Source organism: Felis catus, chromosome A1, assembly GCF_018350175.1.
Source record: "Felis catus isolate Fca126 chromosome A1, F.catus_Fca126_mat1.0, whole genome shotgun sequence".
NCBI lineage: Eukaryota > Metazoa > Chordata > Mammalia > Carnivora > Felidae > Felis > Felis catus.
The window spans coordinates 144700088-144719867 of NC_058368.1; the positions used below are offsets into that span (position 1 = coordinate 144700088).

A 19780-nucleotide genomic window follows, 5' to 3' on the forward strand; every position below is an offset into this window, starting at 1 on the left:
TGGTGAGATGCCCTGCTCTGCTGGTGTTGGAGGAAGGCTGAGGGGAAGGGGGTGCCTGCACTCCGGCCAACTACTGAAGTCCCTTTGACTCTGAGTCACCATGTTCATTCCCTCACTTAGCATTTATGGCAAACCTTCATGCACAGGCCAGTGGGCTTGAGAAGCAAGAAGAATTGTGACCTCGTCCTATGGTCATTGGGTCTTGTCTCTATGAAGTGTGGGATCAGTTCTGAGGGATGTCCACCCTTGGCTGGAGCCCTGCTGAGCTGCTGACGCAGTACTCCCCCACCCATAGGAAGGGGAGAAAACAAAATTATTGCTTCCTAGTGAAAAAAAGGGAAAGAGCCCCTCCCCTTTTCTTAGAGCATTTTCTTTAGAAAACTTGTAAGTTCTTCCTCTGTCCCTTTGAGATATATATAAATCTTATTAAGAGTAAGCAAGGATCCATCCAGTTTTACAACCTAGAAATGTTTTTCTTGAGGGGCTGGGAGCATTTCTTTGAAATGTATACATCAAGAAGGATAGGCCCCTACCTCCCAGTCGCCAGATGCCAGGCTTCAAGTTGTAAAACTACCTGCTGTCATAGCAACAAGAGAAGCTTATTTTTCTTTTGGATAGAGGCAATTAGCTAACACAAATGGCCACCCCAGTTTGAGATGAATTTAGAATAAGCTCTGTGTGACAAATAATGCTGTTATGTCCTCTTACTTGAGTTACCTCGAGAGCATGTATGTTAATGGCCGTATCCGCATGGCTCAAAAAAAAGGGTGAGATTTGGTTCTGTTTTTGCAACGTCTTTTAGGAGACTGCCTGCGATACGTATCACAGTCTGGCTTAGTGCGTAGTCAGCAATAAATTTCTTCTCTTTCTTTCCTATAATTTGTGGAGAGGCATTTCTGGATGACAGATTTTAGTTAAATTTCCCCAACACCCAGCAGTGGCTCCTCGTCTGCCGTCTCCTTCCCCGCCTGCCGGCTCAGTCAGAGAATTCCTGCTGGAAGGAAGAGAATGTATGTTAGGCTTCTTGCTCTGCTGGGAGGCTTTGCCTGTTGTCTGTGGGACAGCCTCTACTGGATCTCCCTTGGAAACAGCTGAAGTCAGGCTCAATTGGCTCTGAGAGCTCAGTTGGTTATGGCAGAGAGATCAGAGGCCTGCACTGGGCTCCTCTCCTCATGGGCAGCTTGTAGAGACCAGGAACTTGAGCAAGGAAATGCTGCAATCCAGCCTACTCGTCTCGCTTGGTTGCTTTTATGATAGGATTTCAAAAGCAATGGCTGAAATGGATGTGTTTCATATAAGTAGACTTTTTTTTTCCTTAAGTTTTGACCCAGGAAGCTAGCTTACAAAATTGATTCTAAGTTGGCTTGGATACCAGGCCTGGGGCTTCATAGCAAATTAAAAGTGCAAATTCCTTGGGAGCAAAGGAGCCAGGCAAGAGGGGTAAAGTGCCTTTGGGAATAGCCCAAGGTAAAGGGTGCATTCCCTTAGAAATACATGCATTGTCTGAAAGGACATAAGCAGGAGGCTGGTAAGATTTCCTCCTCCTGGAAATCAGGCAAAGCACTGCTCACAAATAATTAAGTCAGAGAAGAAATGTTTATTGAGCAGCTATTATGTTTAAGGATCCCATCATTAAAGATTTTGGCCATCAGCTGGGAAGGCAATGCTAACATAGTAAGCAGTTCCTTAACATGCCAGGAGATATATGACAGTTGAGTTCACTAACAGGTGTCAAAACACTGTGTAGGGTACATGCAGATGAATGAGCAGCCCACGAGGGCTTTGGAAATTCAGAAAGAAAGCAGTCACCTTGGGCTAGAGGGGCACAGAGAAGTTTTGTGCAGACTGAGGCACCAGGCTATGGCTCAGTCAGGAGAAAGATGGAGAGTAAAGTCCAAATTAGAGAGGCAGTAAGAAACAATACTTTAACCAAACAGTAATGATTTTACAAAAACAAATTTGTGTAGTTTATTGCATTATCACAAAACCACATATAAGTAAACTGATATTTTAAAATACATCTTATTTTATATTATACATATATAGACACTAGAATATTAGATATATGGTATAATATTATATCTATATTACAGAGATTGGTACTGAGATCTATAGCTCTCAACCTGAGAGTCAGGCTGGGGCACTGTGTGTGGTGTTTGGGGCACCCATGACAGTCCCTGACTGTGTGTGTACATGTCCCACGTGAGCTTTCCCAAAATTCCTAATGAGTTTATTTAGTTGACATTTGTGCCTCTCCCCCCAGATAAGTCAGGATTCCTCTCCCAGGGAACACTGGCCACTGAGTATCATAACGCTGAGGGAAAGTGGCTTCTAAACTTCTGTTGCCTGTGTTCCTGTGCCCATCTGTTCAGCTCTCTGGCCTCGCATCCCCCACTCTATCCACTTAGTTGACGCCCGCATTCTCATGTGGATCCCGGCAGCCTCAGAGTGGCTTCCTACCCCAGCAAGAAGCTTACAATTCATTTATGAAATAATGCTACTGGGAGCCTACCAAGCGCCAGGTGCTGTGCTAAGCAATGGTGATGCAACCGTGAGCAAAGGAACCAAGTTCCTTCCTTTGGGGGTTTATAATTTATTTGGGGGAGATGGTCAATAAAAAAGAAAACAGATAAAATAATTATAGGTGGGGATGAGTGCCAAGATGGAAACAGACAGGGTATTTTTCAGAGAAACTGGGAATGATGCCGAATTTCAAGCAAGCTGTCAGGCAGAAAGAACAGCAAAAACCAAAACCTTAAAGTGGATCCCTCTCTCCCTGTGGTGAGGGTGCCTGGATGCGGAGGCCTTTGTCCCTGGAGAAGCACCACAGCTGCTCTGGCCCCTCATCTCCTGTCTCCAGCCATCTCTTCACGGAACAGTTCAGTATGTTACACTAATGCTTGGGGCACGGAGAGAACCAAAAAAATTAAAAAGCTTTGCAGCAAGGAAGCCTCAGATTTCTTTTTTTAAATTTTTTTTTTCAACATTTATTTATTTTTGGGACAGAGAGACAGAGCATGAACGGGGGAGGGGCAGAGAGAGAGGGAGACACAGAATCGGAAACAGGCTCCAGGCTCTGAGCCATCAGCCCAGAGCCCGACGCGGGGCTCGAACTCACGGACCGCGAGATCGTGACCTGGCTGAAGTCGGACGCTTAACCGACTGCGCCACCCAGGCGCCCCGGAAGCCTCAGATTTCTTTACACGTCAAACTTTTGTCCTGATGGTTTCACAAGATATACTGACTTATAAAATCACCATGTTTAGAAACTAGGCAAAGCCAAATAGCGACCACTTTGGTGGACATGGATTATCTCTTATATACCTTTTTCCAGCTTATTTATGCCACATGTTACCTATCATCTTACCATCTGTGTAGGTAACAAATCCAGCCTCTTCTAAGTAGAGGCTTCAGCTGTAGATAGTGCTTATGTAATATTTGGGGCCTTCTGGGTAAAGTAAAGCAATGTTCTTCCTGTGTAGCTTAAAAAAATTTTTTTTTCAATGTTTATTTATTTTTGAGAGACAGAGACAGAGCATGAGCTGGGGAGGGGCAGAGAGAGAGAGAATGAATGAATGAATGAATCCCAAGCAGGCTTCACCCTGTTAGCACAGAACCTGACGCAGGGCCCGACCTCACAAACCGCCAGATCAGGACTTGAGCTGAAATCAAGAGTCGGATGCTTAACCGACTGAGCCACCCAGGCGTCCTGAGGAAAAAATGGTTTTAATGCAAGCCTGGCTCTGGCTCTTTGGGGAGCAGCTGTACCCAGGGTCCCCAGGCTATTCAATGAGACCCTTGGCTCAGTCTCACTCCCAAGTGTATCAATTGGGACCTCAACCGTGAAATTCATTGTTCCTGCGTGTCTTGAAGAGTGAACGACATAGAGTCAATGATGTACGAATCTTCACTAAAACTTTGTGTCAGAATCACAGAAAGAGCACTGAGGACTTTGAGCTCCAGGATTGCTTTGCTTGCTGCACCCAAAGCCTCCGCAGGATTACTGGCAGGGATCCTACGCCATTGCTCGGACAGGAGTACAATGTTGGAACTCTTGGATGTAAATTAACGTTATTTCCAAAACCAGAATCTAGATGAGATGACATTTCAAACATTAATATTCTGAGTCAGACACCCTCCTCCACCTCATCCTCACAGGAAGGCCTTTGAAGACCACTGGTTGTCAGTTGGCTACACACAGACACCATTCCCTCCCCTTCCTCCTGACTCTGCTCAAGATTGATCTTCTCAGGGCGCCTGGGTGTCTCAGTCAGTTGAGCGTCTGACTTCGTCTCAGGTCATCATCTCATGCTTCATGAGTTCCAGCCCCGCATCAGGCTCTCTGCTGCCCTCACAGAGCCTGCTTGTCCCGTCTCTCTCCGCCCCTCCCCTACTTGTGCTCTTTCTCTCTTTCAAAAGTAAATAAACATTAAAAAAAAAAATTGACCTTCTCAAACAGACTCTGATGTGAATACATATTTGTGTACAAGCAAATTAAGGAAAGAAAAATAAAGATCACATTTGAGTCAGCCTCAGAAACTAATGCATTTCTTTGTCTGAACTGTCCTAGCTTATTTTTTGGCCCATATATTGCTTGAAAAGCATTTGGACAAAGCTTCTTTTACTTTGACGAGTTCTCTGATAAATCTCAGAGATGACAGCATTGCCTTTCTGCTCAGGGAGTAGACTGGAGGGTGTGGACAAAGGTGAAACAGACCCTAAAGATGGAGGTTAGTGTTGCCTGCCACACCCGAGGGTCAGGAAGTATCAGTGCAGTTCTTGGAGAAGCCCTCACCTACTCTTGGATAGAGACCAATAGTAATAGCCCAGGTTGTGTGATGGGATTAATGTTGGGCCATTACAAATCCCTAGGACATCTTGAAGAATGGCCCATTTCTCTTGCCTATTGATTAATAAAGTAATTACTGTTGTCTTTAAGACTTAGGGAATTGTTTTGAGGCATTAGCATAGAGGAAAGGCTCTCTGATTCCCTGGGCTAAAAAAAAAAAAAAAAAAAAGTCCTCACTTTTTTCAAGGACTTTGGTGCCTTTTGTTGAGAGGTTCAAGTTTCCCTATAGTATTGCTTAAAATGATGTTAAATAGAGACTTCCAGGTGGAGGCCTGGAAACATAAAAAGTTCAGACTGATCCCAGTTCCCAAAATGCAATCATGGAAGAGAGTGGATCTCCAAAGTGAATTGTGTGTAAGCCATGTCACCCTGACCTTATTAAAAGTCTGTCTTCCATTGGGTGGCCCAGGGTTTCAGCCACAGCCATACTGCACCATCCAACCCAGCCAAGCTTGGAGGATCTTGAAACAGAGTCTCTGGAACCTTCTCAATTTTAGGGAAAAAAATTCACACTCCATGTATGTGGACATCCTAGAGATCAGTATAATGCAAGAGTACTTAGAGTGACCTGCTCTATTGCTCTCTACTCAACAACCCATATTAAAAAGCTCCCAGCTGGGTGATGATGGATTAACTGGTCATTCTGATCTCTGGGCAATAGCACACACAGCAGGGTATCTGTTTGGGCATGTGCTTATCCTGATTTTTATCCTTTGTTGATATCCTGTAATTACTTGTTTAGATGTATATATGTTTTCTCCATTTTGTCTGTATCTCAGGCTGTCCTTCTATTGTCTGCTCTTCTATTTCCTAAAGTATGTATTTTAGTGGCTCCTTCGTTATTGATCTACGCTTTCTTTTCATTCTCATTTTTGAAAGATAGTTTGATTCTGTTGGCTCCTAATTCCTCTTTGTGTGCTTGATCTTTGAGGGCTTGTTGCTTGATCTTCATCTATCTGTAGGAACCCAGAGCCTACACTGAGTATACTTTCCTGATTATGCTCTGCTGGAAGCCAGGGATGGGGAGGTGGTTGCTGACCTTGGACCACTTTAGCTCCTCTCAAGGGTCCTAATTCACTAGGGGAGTCACAGATGGAGCTCTCCAACTCACTGCTGGTATCCCAACCTTAGTGCTCAGATGGACAACCGTCCTCAAGATAACCCAAACCTCCTGGCTTGTTACTTGGAGCTGTGACACCATCTCATTTGGGGTGAGTGGAGTAGGAGGGTAGTCCTGAGAGATGTATTCTTCCAAGCCCAGGAACCTGTCTTACGCAGGCTGTCCTCAGTGTGCAATGGCAGGGTCTGATGGAGCACCTGGTGTGTCAAATAGCCAGAAACAGAAACTCTGTTGTTTCTTTTTTTCTGTATTATTACTGGAGAAAATGGCACGGACTTGAGGCAGTTTGACATTCACAATGTCTAAAACTACCCAGATTTCCCCAACCAGTGTGAAGGGGTGTGGGCAAGGAAAGAAGAAAGAGAAACACAAAGCAAACCAAAAGAGAGGTGATGGCTCCTGAAGTTCTTTCTCTTGCCTGGTGGTCTCTGTGCTATGGTAAGTGTCTATCCCGTGAGGCTGTCTAATCCCGTGTCTCTGCTTCCAGACACTCATCCAAGAGGAAGGATGGCCAGTGTCTTCTCTAAGCTGCTAACTGGACGCAATGCTTCTCTGTTACTTGCTACCGTGGGCACCGGGGCCCTGACCACCGGCTACCTGCTGAACCGGCAAAACCTGTGTGCTGAGGCCCGGGGGCAGCACAGGCTGTTCCCACCAAGGTAAGTCCTTTGGATTTAAAAAAAAACTCCAAGTGTCAGCCAGAAATATGCTTTCCCCTGCTGGAAACTGTCAGCCAGGGTCCCTCTTTTTGCTTTTGAGAATGATTAAATCAGACTAACAGTTTTAAGACTCACTAAGCACAGTGACCTGTGGTGAACTCAAGGAAGTACAGTGTCTTCATTCCTGCCCACAACTGGTGGTCTAGTTCAACAGCAATAATAGTAATAATTAACCTTTACTGAGCATCTTTGTGTGTTAAACGCTATATATGGAGTATCTACTTTTTTCATCTTTGCATCCCTTTGTGATAAAGTGGAGGCTTAGAAAAATTAAACAGTGCCCAAGTTCACACAGCTACCGTGGCCGAGTGCAAATCCGATGACCCTGATTCTAGATCTATCCATCATCCACTGCTGTCCCATCTTCTGGAAAATGAGGCTCTAGTACTTATATGAAGCATCAGCTTTAAAGGACACCGCACAGGGAAAGTGGGGGAGTGGCATGAAACGGACATGTTTTCTTGGCCCTTGGAACCTTGCCATGAATGAGACTGCACACACGGCATAGAGCTGGCGTGCAGTGGTGACTTGAAGAGGCTCCGCGTGGGCAGGTATGGAGGAGAGAGACAAGGAAGACCCGATGTTTCACTCAGAGACATTCACTGGCTCTTGTGGGAATCCGAATCTCTGAGGGAGTCATCATCACCCACCATGTACTTCAGGAATTCCTGAAGGCGATTCCTTGTGTTTGAGCCCGTGATAGTCCGGAATCCCCTATCTTCAACCAGTACACATCCTAGCAAAAGATTTTATTTCACATCATTTCTTTCTGTGTACTGTTCCAACAGATACGTACCGAATGCCTATTTCAGTAGCCAGGCACTGTTCTCAGCAACGCAGGAGTGTCTGCTGTCCCGGAGCTTGCATCGTAGGTAGAGGACAGATAAATTACTGAATGTTTATGTAGCTCCATCTGCAGGTTTCTAACCTCTCTACCACAGACCGAAGGGACCAAAATGTGGCTGTTGTGTTTTAACAAAACTTTTGAGTTAAAAAAACAAAGTTCGCATAGGATTTCCACTTATTTTGTCATTTTCACTCTACTCTTTTTTTTTTTTTTTTTTTTTTTTTTTTTTTTTTTTTTAGTATATGTGCTGCCGAAGCGAGCATTTCACTCTGCTCTTTACACGAACCTCAGGCAGAGTTTTGTGGGCTCCTGCAGCTGGCATCTTGGAATCCTTAAGCGGGGCCAGGTCCCTTTGGCTGTTCAGGGGACTGTGTTTTCCCTTTTTTATCTGTCTTACTTAAGTCTTGACTCCTGGTTAAAGAGAGCCTGGGGGAAGGATGGCCAGAAACAAAGCACCTTCCTAGACCGCTTCCCTCAGGCGCTGCTCACTGAAAGCCTCTCTCGTCTGCGTGCAGTGCGGACTACCCTGATCTGCGCAAGCACAACAACTGTATGGCCGAGTGCCTCACCCCAGCCATCTACGCCAAGCTCCGCAACAAGGTGACCCCCAATGGCTACACCCTGGACCAGTGTATCCAGACTGGAGTGGACAACCCAGGCCATCCCTTCATAAAGACTGTGGGCATGGTGGCTGGTGACGAGGAGTCCTATGAGGTAAAAATATTCGCTGCTGATTCGAAAGTGGGGGAGATGCTCTGGGTCCCAGAGTTCGCCTCCTCTCTGTGGGTCCCTGTTCTGCCTGCTCAGGAAAGGTCTCATAAAGGGCAGCCAGCGTCAGCAGACCAGCTGGAATGTTATGGACAAGGAGGTCTGTAGCTTCCCAGGGACAAGGCTTCTTTTGCTGCCACTCTAGTATCCCACCCGTTGGAGAAATGAGTTGCGTGACAGCATGCTCAGAGACTGTCAAGGGGATGAACTGGTACAGAAAAAAAAAAAAATCTTGTAATCGGTGATGTACATTTACCAGTAAAACATTGGGGAATCGTGTGTTTGTGGCTAGACTTTATTGAGGAAGGAGGATGGTCTCTGTCTTTAGTTTTGGAGTTACTGATTGCACAGCCACTGGAGTCTCGGCTATCGAGTTCACCAAGTCTCTCCGAGAAATCCCACCGTCCCCGTGTCCTCATCCTTGAGGCAGAAGCGTAGAGCGGCCTGCTGCTAGTGCAGCTCAGCCACCACGCAGCCCTCTTCACAGAGCAGCCTCACTGTTGCAGCAAATTGCAGGGAGACTTCTTTGTGTCCTTCTGTTGCAGGGAGCTGAAGGCAGTCCCCTGGGAAAACAGCTATCAAGAGGAGGGAGGGCATCCTCCTAAATAAACCAGACGGGTAGCTCACTCACATACAGCACTGCACTACTCTGGGCTCCCAGAGTTTCAGACTGGAGCTGGCTCCCTGGACCTAGCATGCTTCCCCACCCCTGGCCTGCCCACTTCCCATAGTTCCCAAATGCGGCAGGAACCCTATTAGGACTTCTCTTAATGTTACTTTCTTAAAGGATATATCTGAAGTTTTTATTAAAAAAAAAAAAAAAAAAAAAAGAAAGAAAAAAAGATTTGGCACCAGATAGTTTGGGCTGGGGATGGACTTCACAGGGTGAGCGCTCCCAGATTTGCCCTGACTGTTGCTTGTAGTGCAGCTAGCTTTCCATGAATTTATTATGTGGCTTACACTCTAGAAACTGATCATCCCTTTGGACCACAAAACTGCTTGTGTCAGCTTCTTTGATCTCACAGAGGCAAGAACTTGAGAAAAACCCTCAAATTTTAAACACAAGATTTTCTTGCTTAGTCTCATGGCAGTGAGTTTGGCAGAATCACTGGGAGGTGGTATAAGCCTATTATTATTATTGATAACCATCAATCCACTCACGCCCATTTCCTGCATGGTAGCCCTGAGAATTACAGAGGAGGGCATCAACTTTGGCCCTGAAGGTAGAAAGGGGTAAATGAAAGGAATGGCCTTGCAATAGATGAACGAATTAAAGAGGAAACAGGTGCATCTTCCCTCCTGCAGGTGTTTGCTGACCTTTTTGATCCTGTCATCAAACTAAGGCACAATGGCTATGACCCCAGGGTGATGAAGCACCCCACGGATCTGGATGCATCCAAGGTAGGTTGCAGCCCCCTGTGTACTTTGCCGGGAAGCTGGGCTGCCAGAGCCTGAAGTGAGGAGCACCTGACAGGAGGGTGGTGTTGATCACTGAGAATTGTAAGCCTTTCCTAAAGGGTTTTTTTTTTTTTTTTTTTAAATCCCAAAGCTAGTGCGGTAAAGGATTCCAGATGGCATTGCATAAAGTAGCTCTGCCCCTTGTGTATAAGGCTCCGCCCCCCTAATTCCAAAATGTGCTCAGCATGTCCAACACCGTGCCTGAGGGCCCCCTGTAGGGGACCCTGAAGGTCAGAGGGTTGGAACCCACCGTGGTTGTGGTGGGACGGTAGTCCGCAGCTGGCCGTGGTAACCCTGCGCTCTGCTTGGCAGATCACACAGGGGCAGTTTGATGAGCGCTACGTGCTGTCATCTCGGGTGCGTACAGGCCGCAGCATCCGCGGGCTGAGTCTGCCACCTGCCTGCACCCGGGCTGAGCGGAGGGAGGTAGAGAATGTGGCCATCACGGCCCTGGAGGGCCTCAAAGGGGACCTGGCAGGCCGCTACTACAAGCTGTCTGAGATGACGGAGCAGGACCAGCAACGACTCATAGACGTGAGTGAACCTTGAACCACCTGACCCTGCCGGGGGTGGGGATGCGCCCTGAGCTCTAGTTGGTACAGTGAGGCCTCACAGGAAGCCTGCTGGGACTTCATCTTGTTTAGTATAAGGAAGGAAGAGGAGGCCTTAAAACTGGAGATCAAGGGGCACCTGGGTGGCTCAGTGGGTCGAGCATCTGACTTTTGCTCAGGTCATGATCTCATGGTTCATGGGCTCAAGCCTTGAGTTGGGCTTTGTGCGGACAGCTCAGAGCCTGGAGGCCGCTTCAGGTTCTGTGTCTCCCTCTCTCTCTGCCCCTCCCCTGTACCCGCTTTGTCTCTCTCCCCCAAAAATAAACAAACATTAAAAAAAAATAAAAAATAAACTGGAGACCAAGCCACAAAAGTAGTCTGTGGTTACAATCTGCCGAGAAAACTCCAATAAGGAATTGGTGGGTTGGGGATCCATGGGTGGGGGTTAATAGAGGATCACCTTGCTTGTTGATAAATAGGAACAATTAAGTGTGGAAATCCTGTGTGTACCTGGAGGATGGTCTCCATTGACACACCCAAATAAAGTCCTGGCAAGTAAGAAAATCTGGAAAGGAAATTAGCCCTGACTCCCATTGGAGCCAGCTCTGGGATTCCTGCCGCCTCCATGAGTCCTCTAAAGCTTCACTCTAACGCTGGGGAAGACAAAAACCCAAGTCCTTATTTTCCCTTATTTTTTTTTAGCACAGCTGAAAAAGGATGGCAATTTCAAAAGTAACTTTTTTTTAAGTCTATTTATTGAGTGAGTGCGGCAGGGGGGACATGAGCCAGGGAGGTGCAGAGAGAGGGAGAGAGAGAGAATCCCAAGCAGACAGTGCAGAGCCTGATGCAGGGTTCAATCCCATGAATCATGAGATGATGACCTGAGCCAAAATCAAGAGTCAGACACTCAACTAGACCGAGCCATCCAGGTGCCCTTCAAGAGTAACTTTTAATTAAACTCTAAGGAAAAGCAGAAACCAGTATCTGCCATTTCAGGACATGCAATGCCACAAAATAAGTCCCACTGCCAAACCAGATGAACTAGCGTGCTTGTCTCTACAGACCACAGTCTCTTGGTCTCTGTAGCCATCAGGCCAACCCTCTGCTTGCTCTGTTAAGACAAGCCCAACTCTGCCTCAGGTAGCCACTTGAGGTTTCCAGCATCAGGTCACCAAGCCTGTTCTAATGTCTTCTACCCCTTTCACTCACAGATTATAAAGGGACTTCCCTCTCCATATTGTCTTTATTTCTTACTTCAGTGTAATCATATTTGAATATATGGTATCCATATTCATGTTGTTACTGTATACACACACTAAGAAAAATGCCAGTCTCTTGACACTGATTTTGATATGAAGAGTAGTGTACTGTTGTTAAAGGCACAAACTTGGAAGTCCTACAGGTCAAGTTTGAATCTAGGCTCTGTCACTTCCTAGCTGTCTAATAGTAGGTAGGTTGTTTTTTTACTCTGAATCAATTTTCCTCACTCATAAAATGATTATACTTGCCTCATAGTGTTGTGCGGATTGAAGAAATTAAAAGCATATTAATATGCAAGCACAGACTTGGCACATAGTGACCACTAAATCAATGATAGCTATTTTTATTTACAAATTATTTTACATCTCTAATACTTTGTAGTAGAAGGAATGATAATAAAAGAACCAGGAATGCCAGACACATAGAATGGTGGCTGTGGATAACAGACTTTTCAAGATAGTGTCCCTCACTCACGGCCTACTCTGTCAGGGCATAGCATTGGTGCTGGTGGGTAAACATAATCTATAGTGATTAAGTATTTCTATCTGGGCTAAGCTAACAGTTTTCGGCCTTAGCTGTACACTAGAACCATCTGACGAGCTTTTAAAAATCCCACTGTTCAGGCCGCACCCCATAACAATTAAGACAGTCTCTGGGGGAGGGCAGGAACTGGGTATTAGTATTTTTTACAAAGCATCCAGATTATTCCAGTGGGCAGGCAAGCCTGAGAACCACTGCCTGACAGACCTAAACCAAGTTGAAATTTGGCCGCGTAGCACTTGTCCTTGTGTCTGATCTCATCCATTTCTCCTTTCTGCTTTGTCCCTTTTGGCCTGCAGGACCACTTTCTATTTGATAAGCCAGTATCCCCTTTATTAACATGTGCTGGGATGGCCCGTGACTGGCCAGATGCCAGGGGAATCTGGTATGGACATAGCATTTTCACATTTGCAATGTGTGCAGAGGATTTCCTTCAGATCACCTGTTTGTCCTAACTTGCAGTTGACAGCATGCCTGGCTTGAGCTAAATGAAGACAGTATTTGGAAATTGTGTCTGTGTATAATACCAAAGTATTGTAATGTTTCTAACATGTGTAAGAATGTATGCTGGTTTATATGAATTATGCATGAGAAAAAGACTATTTTTAAGAAAAATTAGCTTCCTATTATTTGACCTCACAGAGAATCTGTTTCATGACATTAAAACAAAAGAGCAGAAAATGAAATATATTGAGGATTTAAGCAAAACCCTACAAGGAAGAATGGATATCGAGTATACACGTATTTTATCTTGGCCAACAGTCCTCAGTCCACTTTGATTCCTGTACTTTGGTAGGTTGTTATGATACTACCCAAAGGAGCGAAGTGTTCACGAGCACTTGCTCAGTGTGTGGGGATAGTAAGAATCCATGCAGCAAACATATGTGAAATCTTCTATACCCCAAACATCTTGGGCTGTAGATAAAAAAAAAAAAAATTAAACAGCACAAGATTTTGGTTGAACTTATTAGGAGAATTAGTGTCAAAACCAAACGTTATTCATATTTGAATTATTGTCATCCATTATAATCTTGTTGGGCAAAAATATATCTTTAAGGGTTAGAGTTGGTCTTATTCTTCATTATGTCAAGGTAACATCATTTTGTACTACTTGTTCAGGCACAGTGGAAGAATTAGGGCCTTCTAGGAAATGAGGAAGGTGAAATGAAGCAATCAAGCTACAGAAGTAAAGGGAATTTTCATGTGTTGAAACAAATGTAGTTAATGTGCAACACCATATTTCTCTCTTCATTAGGCATAATTATGACAAGACATTTCTCATCTGGATTAATGAGGAAGACCATACCAGGGTAATCTCTATGGAAAAAGGAGGCAATATGAAAAGAGTATTTGAGCGATTCTGTCGTGGCCTAAAAGAAGTAAGATGTTATCAGAGATTTCTGAATATTCATTAAAATAAAATCACATTTTCATTCTTGAAAGAAGACACTATGATGAATTCCAAAATGGGGCTAATATTTTCTAGGAATCATGGCACTCTTTGGGGGTAGGACTACCAGGTAGTGCTTCAAAAAATAGGTGACTGTTTTTTTGTTACTAGTTAAGTTCCTATGCTTCCCTCCCCAGTCCAGCATGTTTTAGGGAAAAGTCTGTGGATCTTTAATTATTTTCCAATTTCTTTAACAGTGTTCTTGTCTATTCTAAGCATAGAGACAGTATAGGATGTAACTATGTTCATAAGTAAACTGACCACAACCTTACCTGCTGAGAAATCCTATATTCTCCTATTCTCACATGAAAAATAGTAACAGCAACTGACACTTATTGAATATTTAGTTTGTGCTAGATACTGTATTCAATGTTTTACATGGGCATCTAATTTAATTGGATTGGACCATTTTAATATTTTAATATTTTAAATAGTATTTAAATACTATTAATATTTTAATACTATTTTAATAATAGTAATATCATTTTCTATTAAGGAAGTAATACAGATTTACCTAAATTTCATTCACGGCAAACATACAGTACACAAGTCTCTTCCGGTGTTTGGGATGTAGTGAGTAGATGGATATTTAAGAGTTCCATTTGTTCCTTGTTGTAGGTAGAACGCCTAATCCAAGAGCGAGGCTGGGAATTCATGTGGAATGAGCGACTAGGCTACATCCTGACCTGTCCTTCGAACCTTGGCACAGGATTACGGGCTGGTGTCCATGTTAGGATCCCCAAGCTCAGCAAGGTAATGTCACGTAGCCAATAGCCCTGTCGTGTTCCGTCAGGATAAGCTCAGGCATGCCTTCTTTGTGGAGGAAGAAATGGTCACTGATCATTCCTTAACCGTTACTTTCTGCACCTACAATAGAAAATAACAACAAAGGGTTAAGTTTACTTCAAAAGACACTTGTATCAGTTAGGACCAAAGGTTAAATGCTGTAAGAAAGAGATGTGGCTTCAAGAACACAGAGTTTAAATTCTCCTTCATGTTACAAGTCAGGATGGGCAGGCAGGCTGCTCTGCCCAGCCCCTTGGAGTTCCTTCCATCTCTGTCTCTCCTGGTATAGGGGTTTTCACACTTGAAACTGCAGACTCAAGGCTGGAGACTTGTAAAAACAGATAGCTTGGCTCGCAAGTGATGCTATGCTGCTGGTCAGGGAATGGTACCTTGAGGACCACTGTCTTAGTGTCCCCTTTGCATGGTCACAGTCAGGCTCATGTTCCAGCTTGTGCAAAGGGGAGAGAGGATGTGTGTCCATGTAAAGATTTAAAGTCTAGGCCTAGAAGTGTGCACATCGCTTGTGTTCATTCCACTAGTAAGAACTTAGCTAGTGGTTATTTCCTGAGCTCCATGTGTGTATTAGTAAGAAAAAGGATTCTGGTAGGCAAATAATACTAGCAAATCACATACTTTAAAACAATTTAAGAAAATGAGCTTCCTACCAAAAACAGAATGAAAATTATTCCAGTGTTGAGAAAATTATTTGATGTGATTTAACTTCATGATTTTAATTATACAGTGAAAACTATTATACAGATGAATAATCAACTCACCAAAGCTGGCATCCAAATGTCAGAAGTGATACAGAAGTTAGTAACAGCTCTGCTACCTTCTGTGTGACTTTGATTAAGTTAATTCCTTTGAGCCTTGGTTTCCTCATCTGTGAAATGAGAATTAAAGCAATACCTACTTCATGGTATAAAGGTTTTAGCATAGTGGCCTGGCACATAGTAAGTATGAGCTTAATAAATACTGTTACTGTCTCTTACAGTACATCTTTTCTAAATGAATGTGCCAATGCTGGTGAATCTGTTGTGCTTTTATGACACTCAGTATTGTCCCGTGTCCCAGGATCCACGCTTTTCCAAGATCCTGGAAAATCTAAGGCTCCAGAAACGTGGCACAGGTGGTGTGGACACGGCAGCAGTGGCAGATGTTTATGATATTTCCAACATAGATCGAATTGGTCGATCAGAGGTAACTAACATCTCTCTCACTTTCCAAACACGAGCTAAGAGTATTAGCCCAAGAGAAAAAGGGAATAGAGAAGTAGCCTAAAGAGCCTCGCCTTATTCACTAAAGAGCCTTGTCCTGAGTCCTGTTAGTGTTTCATTCCATAGTACCGTTCCTACATGGGAAGTAACGGCATAAAGGTAAGCACAGCATACGCTGAGAATGTATAGGCGAGTAAAGGAGTTCACGGTGGGACTGTTCTCAGTCCCTCACCCGAGAGGTATTCCAGCAATCTTTCAGCATTAGGAGCTCAGTTATGCAAAAGGATGGTGGTATTTTATCACTGTGATATCACGGAACATGTATGCTCTCTGAGGGTGGTAAAATAGTGGAATTTTCTTTTGATTCTGAACTTACTTTGGTGAAGGCCACATGCTGCATTTTTAGATCCTTGATAGTTTCTAAAATTTTATTTTTGGGGGCTAAAGATGGCAAATAATGTATACACTAGGTACATACAAGATTGTGCTCATAAAGTAAGATTCTGTGTATACCTAGGATGAACAGCATTCATAAACTGTAGGTAGGCCGGGAGTGATACAGGAGACGAAGCATAAAGAACACACTTAGATAACATGCAGCTAAATCCTAAGCAAGTCCTGATCCCCGTAAGTCATACCAATTTATCTGGATATAGTCCTATTGAACGTATTATGCCCATTTTTAATTTAAAAGTCTCTTCCTCTTATAACATACAAATCTTAATAACTTATTGGCTGGTTATTAAATCTTTGCATTATTGATGCTCTTTCTTCTTCCTTGCCAGCTTTCAAATATTTCATTGCCTATTAGTATCCTTACCAAAAAACTGAGAAAAGGGAAGGAGGAAACACTCAAAACAAATCACCTTATGTGCTCCCACCTCTGGTAAAGTACTTGAGGAAGAAGGAGCTATAAATAAATACATCTTCTGAAATTTACTGAATAATGTATAGTGTAGTGAATAAAGAAGATCTGGAGCCTAGGCCTATCTGCTTCTAATATTAACTAGATTTTTATTACTGGAAAGCAAGGCAGTCACCACCTAGAAACATTTTTTTAAGTCTATAAGTTAATAGGTGACCATTATAAAAGCTAGAAAAATGCCAAAAACATTTTAAAGTAACACTACTTATTTAACTTAACACTAAGAAAACCATTGTGAACATTATTCTGTATTGTCTTCCATTTTTTAAATGATTGTTTTATGTAAAATTTATTTTTTGTATACTTTTATTCATATGAACAAATTTATTCATGAGTTTACAGCTGTTATTTAGGAAAACTGTGATTCTCCTTAATGTATCAGGTAAATCACCTTGCTCCAGATGAGTCTGGACTTCATTTTTCTTTTGCTGCATCCATTGAACTTCACTCTTTTTTCCTGAGTGCTGTGGAATCTGGTCATTTTGGGTTTTTTATTATTGAAGTATAGTTAACACACAATGTTACATTAGTTTCAGGTGTACATCGTTATTTGACAACTCCTTGTGCTATGCTATCCTCACCACAAATGTAGATATCATCTGTCAGCATAAAGTGCTATTATAATAACACTATATTCTCTTTCATCCTGTCACTTATTCTATAATTGGAAGCCTATACCTCCCACTTCCCTTCACCCATTTTGCCTCTGGCAACCACTAGTTCTCTGTATTTATGGGCCTATTTCTGGTGTGTGTGTGTGTGTGTGTGTGTGTGTGTGTGTGTGTGTGTGTGATTTTAGATTACACATATAAGTAAAATGATATATTTGTCTTCCTCTGATTTTTTCACTTATAATGCCCTCTAGGTCCATCCATATTGTCACAGATGGCAAGATCTCAGTCTTTTTTATGGCTGAGTAATATTCTATTATATGTATGTGCGTATGTATATATACATATATCACATCTTTCTCTGTTCATCTATCAATGGACACTTAGGTTGCCTCCATATCTTGGCTATTGTAAATAATCCTGCAAAAAATGTAGGGGTGGATATAATTTTTCAAATTAGTGTTTTTTGTTTTCTTTGGGTAAATACCAGTAATGGAATTACTGGATCATATGGTATTTCTACTTTTTTTAATGATTATTTTTGAGAGAGAAAGAACACAAGTGGGGGAGAGGTGGAGAGAGAGAGAGAGAGACAGACAGACAGGGTCTGAAGCAGGCCCTGCACTGTCAGTGCAAAGCCTGACAGCGGCTTGAACCCATGAACTGTGAGATCATCACCTGAGCTGAAGTCAGATGCTCAACCGAGGTGCCCCTGGTGTTTTTGTTCTCTTCTTTTCTTTTTTTTTTTTTAAATGTTTATTTATTTTTGAGACAGAGAGAGAGCATGAACGGGGGAGGAGCAGAGAGAGAGAGGGAGACACAGAATCTGAAGCAGGCTCCAGGCTCTGAGCTGTCAGCACAGAGCCTGACTCGGGGCTCGAACTCAAGGACCATGAGATCGTGACCTGAGCCGAAGTCTGATGCTTAACCCACTGAGCCACCCAGGCGCCCTGTCTTCTTTTCTTTTCCCTTCCTCCCTTCCTTTTGTGTGTGTGTGTGTGTGTGTGTGTGTGTGTGTGTGTGTGTGTGTTTACATTTTTAATGTTATAAGGAACCTCCAAACTATTTTCTGCAGTGCCTGCACCAGTTTACATTGCCACCAACAGTGCATGAGGGCTTCTTTTCCTCTGAAATCCTCAACAACATTTGTCATTTCTTGTCTTCATGATGCTGGCTATTCTGACGGATATACCATATGATTGTGTTGTTTTGGTTTCCATTTGCATTTCCCTGCTACTTGTGATGTGGAGCATCTTTTCATGTGTCTGGTTGCCACCTGTATGTCATGCTGGGGAAAATGTCTATTCAGGTGCTCTGCCCATCTTTTAATCTGATTTGTTGTTTCATTTTTTTAGCATAGTCTCAGAGGTTTGTTACTGCTTTTATCTGCCAGAGGAGACCTATCCATGGATCTATTGCTGAGGCCAGTGTCCAAGGATTTACTGCTTAGGTTTTCTCTTAGGAGTTTTATGGTTCCATCCGTCACATTTGGGTCTTTAATCCATCTTGAGTTTATCTTTGCATACGGTGTAATAAAGTGGTACAGTTTCATTCTTTTGCATCCAGCAAATTTCTCCAGCACCATTTATTGACTATCTTTCCCCGTTGTATACTCTTGTCTCCTTTGTCTTTAGATTTACTGTAGTAAATCTAGTAGTTATATATAAAATTTATTGTTAAATTGGTTTCCATACAATACCCAGTGTTCATCCCAACAGGTGCCTTCCTCAATGCCCATCACCCACTTTCCCTTCTCCCCCACTCCCCATCAACCCTCAGTTCTCAGTTTTTAAGAGTCTCTTACGGTTTGCCTCCTTCCCTCTCTGTAACTCCCCCCCCCCACTCCCCCATGGTCTTCTGTTGAGTTTCTCAGGATCCACATATGAGTGAAAACATATGGTATCTGTGTTTCTCTGCCTGACTCATTTCACTTAGCATAATACCCTCCAGTTCCATCCATGTTGCTGCAAATGGCCAGATTTCATTCTTTCTCACTGCCAAGTACTATTTCATTGTATATATAAACCACATCTTTATCCATTCATCAGTTGATGGACATTTAGGCTCTTTCCATAATTTGGCTATTGTTGAGAGTGCTGCTATAAACATTGGGGTACAAGGGCCCCTATGCATCAGCACTCCTGTATCCCTTGGGTAAATTCCTAGCAGTGCTACTGTTGGGTCATAGGGTAGATCTATTTTTAATTTCTTGAGGAACGTCACACTGTTTTCCAGAGCAGCTGCACCAGTTTGCATTCCCATCAACAGTGCAAGAGGGTTCCCATTTCTCCACATCCTCTTCATTTCTGAGCAATTGTCTTGTTCCATGAATCTACGTGTCTCTTTTTATGCTGGCACCATACTGTTATGATGACTATAGCCTTGCAGTACATCTTGAAATTTGCAATTGTGATACCTGCAGCTTTGTTCTTCTCTCTCAAGGCTGCCTTGGATGTTCAAGGTCTTTGTTGGCTTCGTGGAAATTTGTAGATTATTTATTCTCGTTTAGTGGGAAATTCTAGTGGTGCTTTGGTAGGGATTCCATTGATCTATATATAGTGTGATTTGGGCAGTATGGAAATTCCAATGATATTCATTCTTCCAGTCCATGTGCATGACATACCTTTCCTTTTGTGTAATCTTCAAATTTCATCAGTGTCTTCTAGTTTGCAGAGGATA

The 19780-nt window shown here is 43.2% G+C and overlaps 1 protein-coding gene and 1 long non-coding RNA gene across 3 annotated transcripts in view; one reads left to right on the top strand and one right to left on the bottom strand.

The window, feature by feature from the left end:
- Positions 1-19780, top strand: part of CKMT2 (creatine kinase, mitochondrial 2) — a 36722-nt gene that overhangs the window by 10920 nt on the left and 6022 nt on the right. The window contains exons 2-9 of the mRNA XM_003981112.4: positions 6457-6628; positions 8051-8249; positions 9609-9704; positions 10074-10295; positions 12412-12497; positions 13368-13491; positions 14181-14315; positions 15423-15548. Of these exons, the coding sequence (XP_003981161.1) occupies positions 6477-6628; positions 8051-8249; positions 9609-9704; positions 10074-10295; positions 12412-12497; positions 13368-13491; positions 14181-14315; positions 15423-15548 (1140 nt within the window). The 5' untranslated portion in view covers positions 6457-6476. The remainder of the gene's footprint in view (positions 1-6456; positions 6629-8050; positions 8250-9608; positions 9705-10073; positions 10296-12411; positions 12498-13367; positions 13492-14180; positions 14316-15422; positions 15549-19780) is intronic.
- LOC102900440 overlaps positions 11889-19780 on the bottom strand; it is a 47930-nt gene continuing 40038 nt past the window's right edge. Inside the window, exons 3-4 of one of the 2 annotated variants that reach the window (XR_002744259.2) lie at positions 14077-14429; positions 11889-13027 (exon numbers count right to left, since the gene is read on the bottom strand). This is a non-coding gene — a long non-coding RNA (uncharacterized LOC102900440). Of the gene's footprint in view, positions 14430-19780 lie in introns of both variants that reach the window. The other variant, XR_439534.3, reaches the window with a different exon arrangement.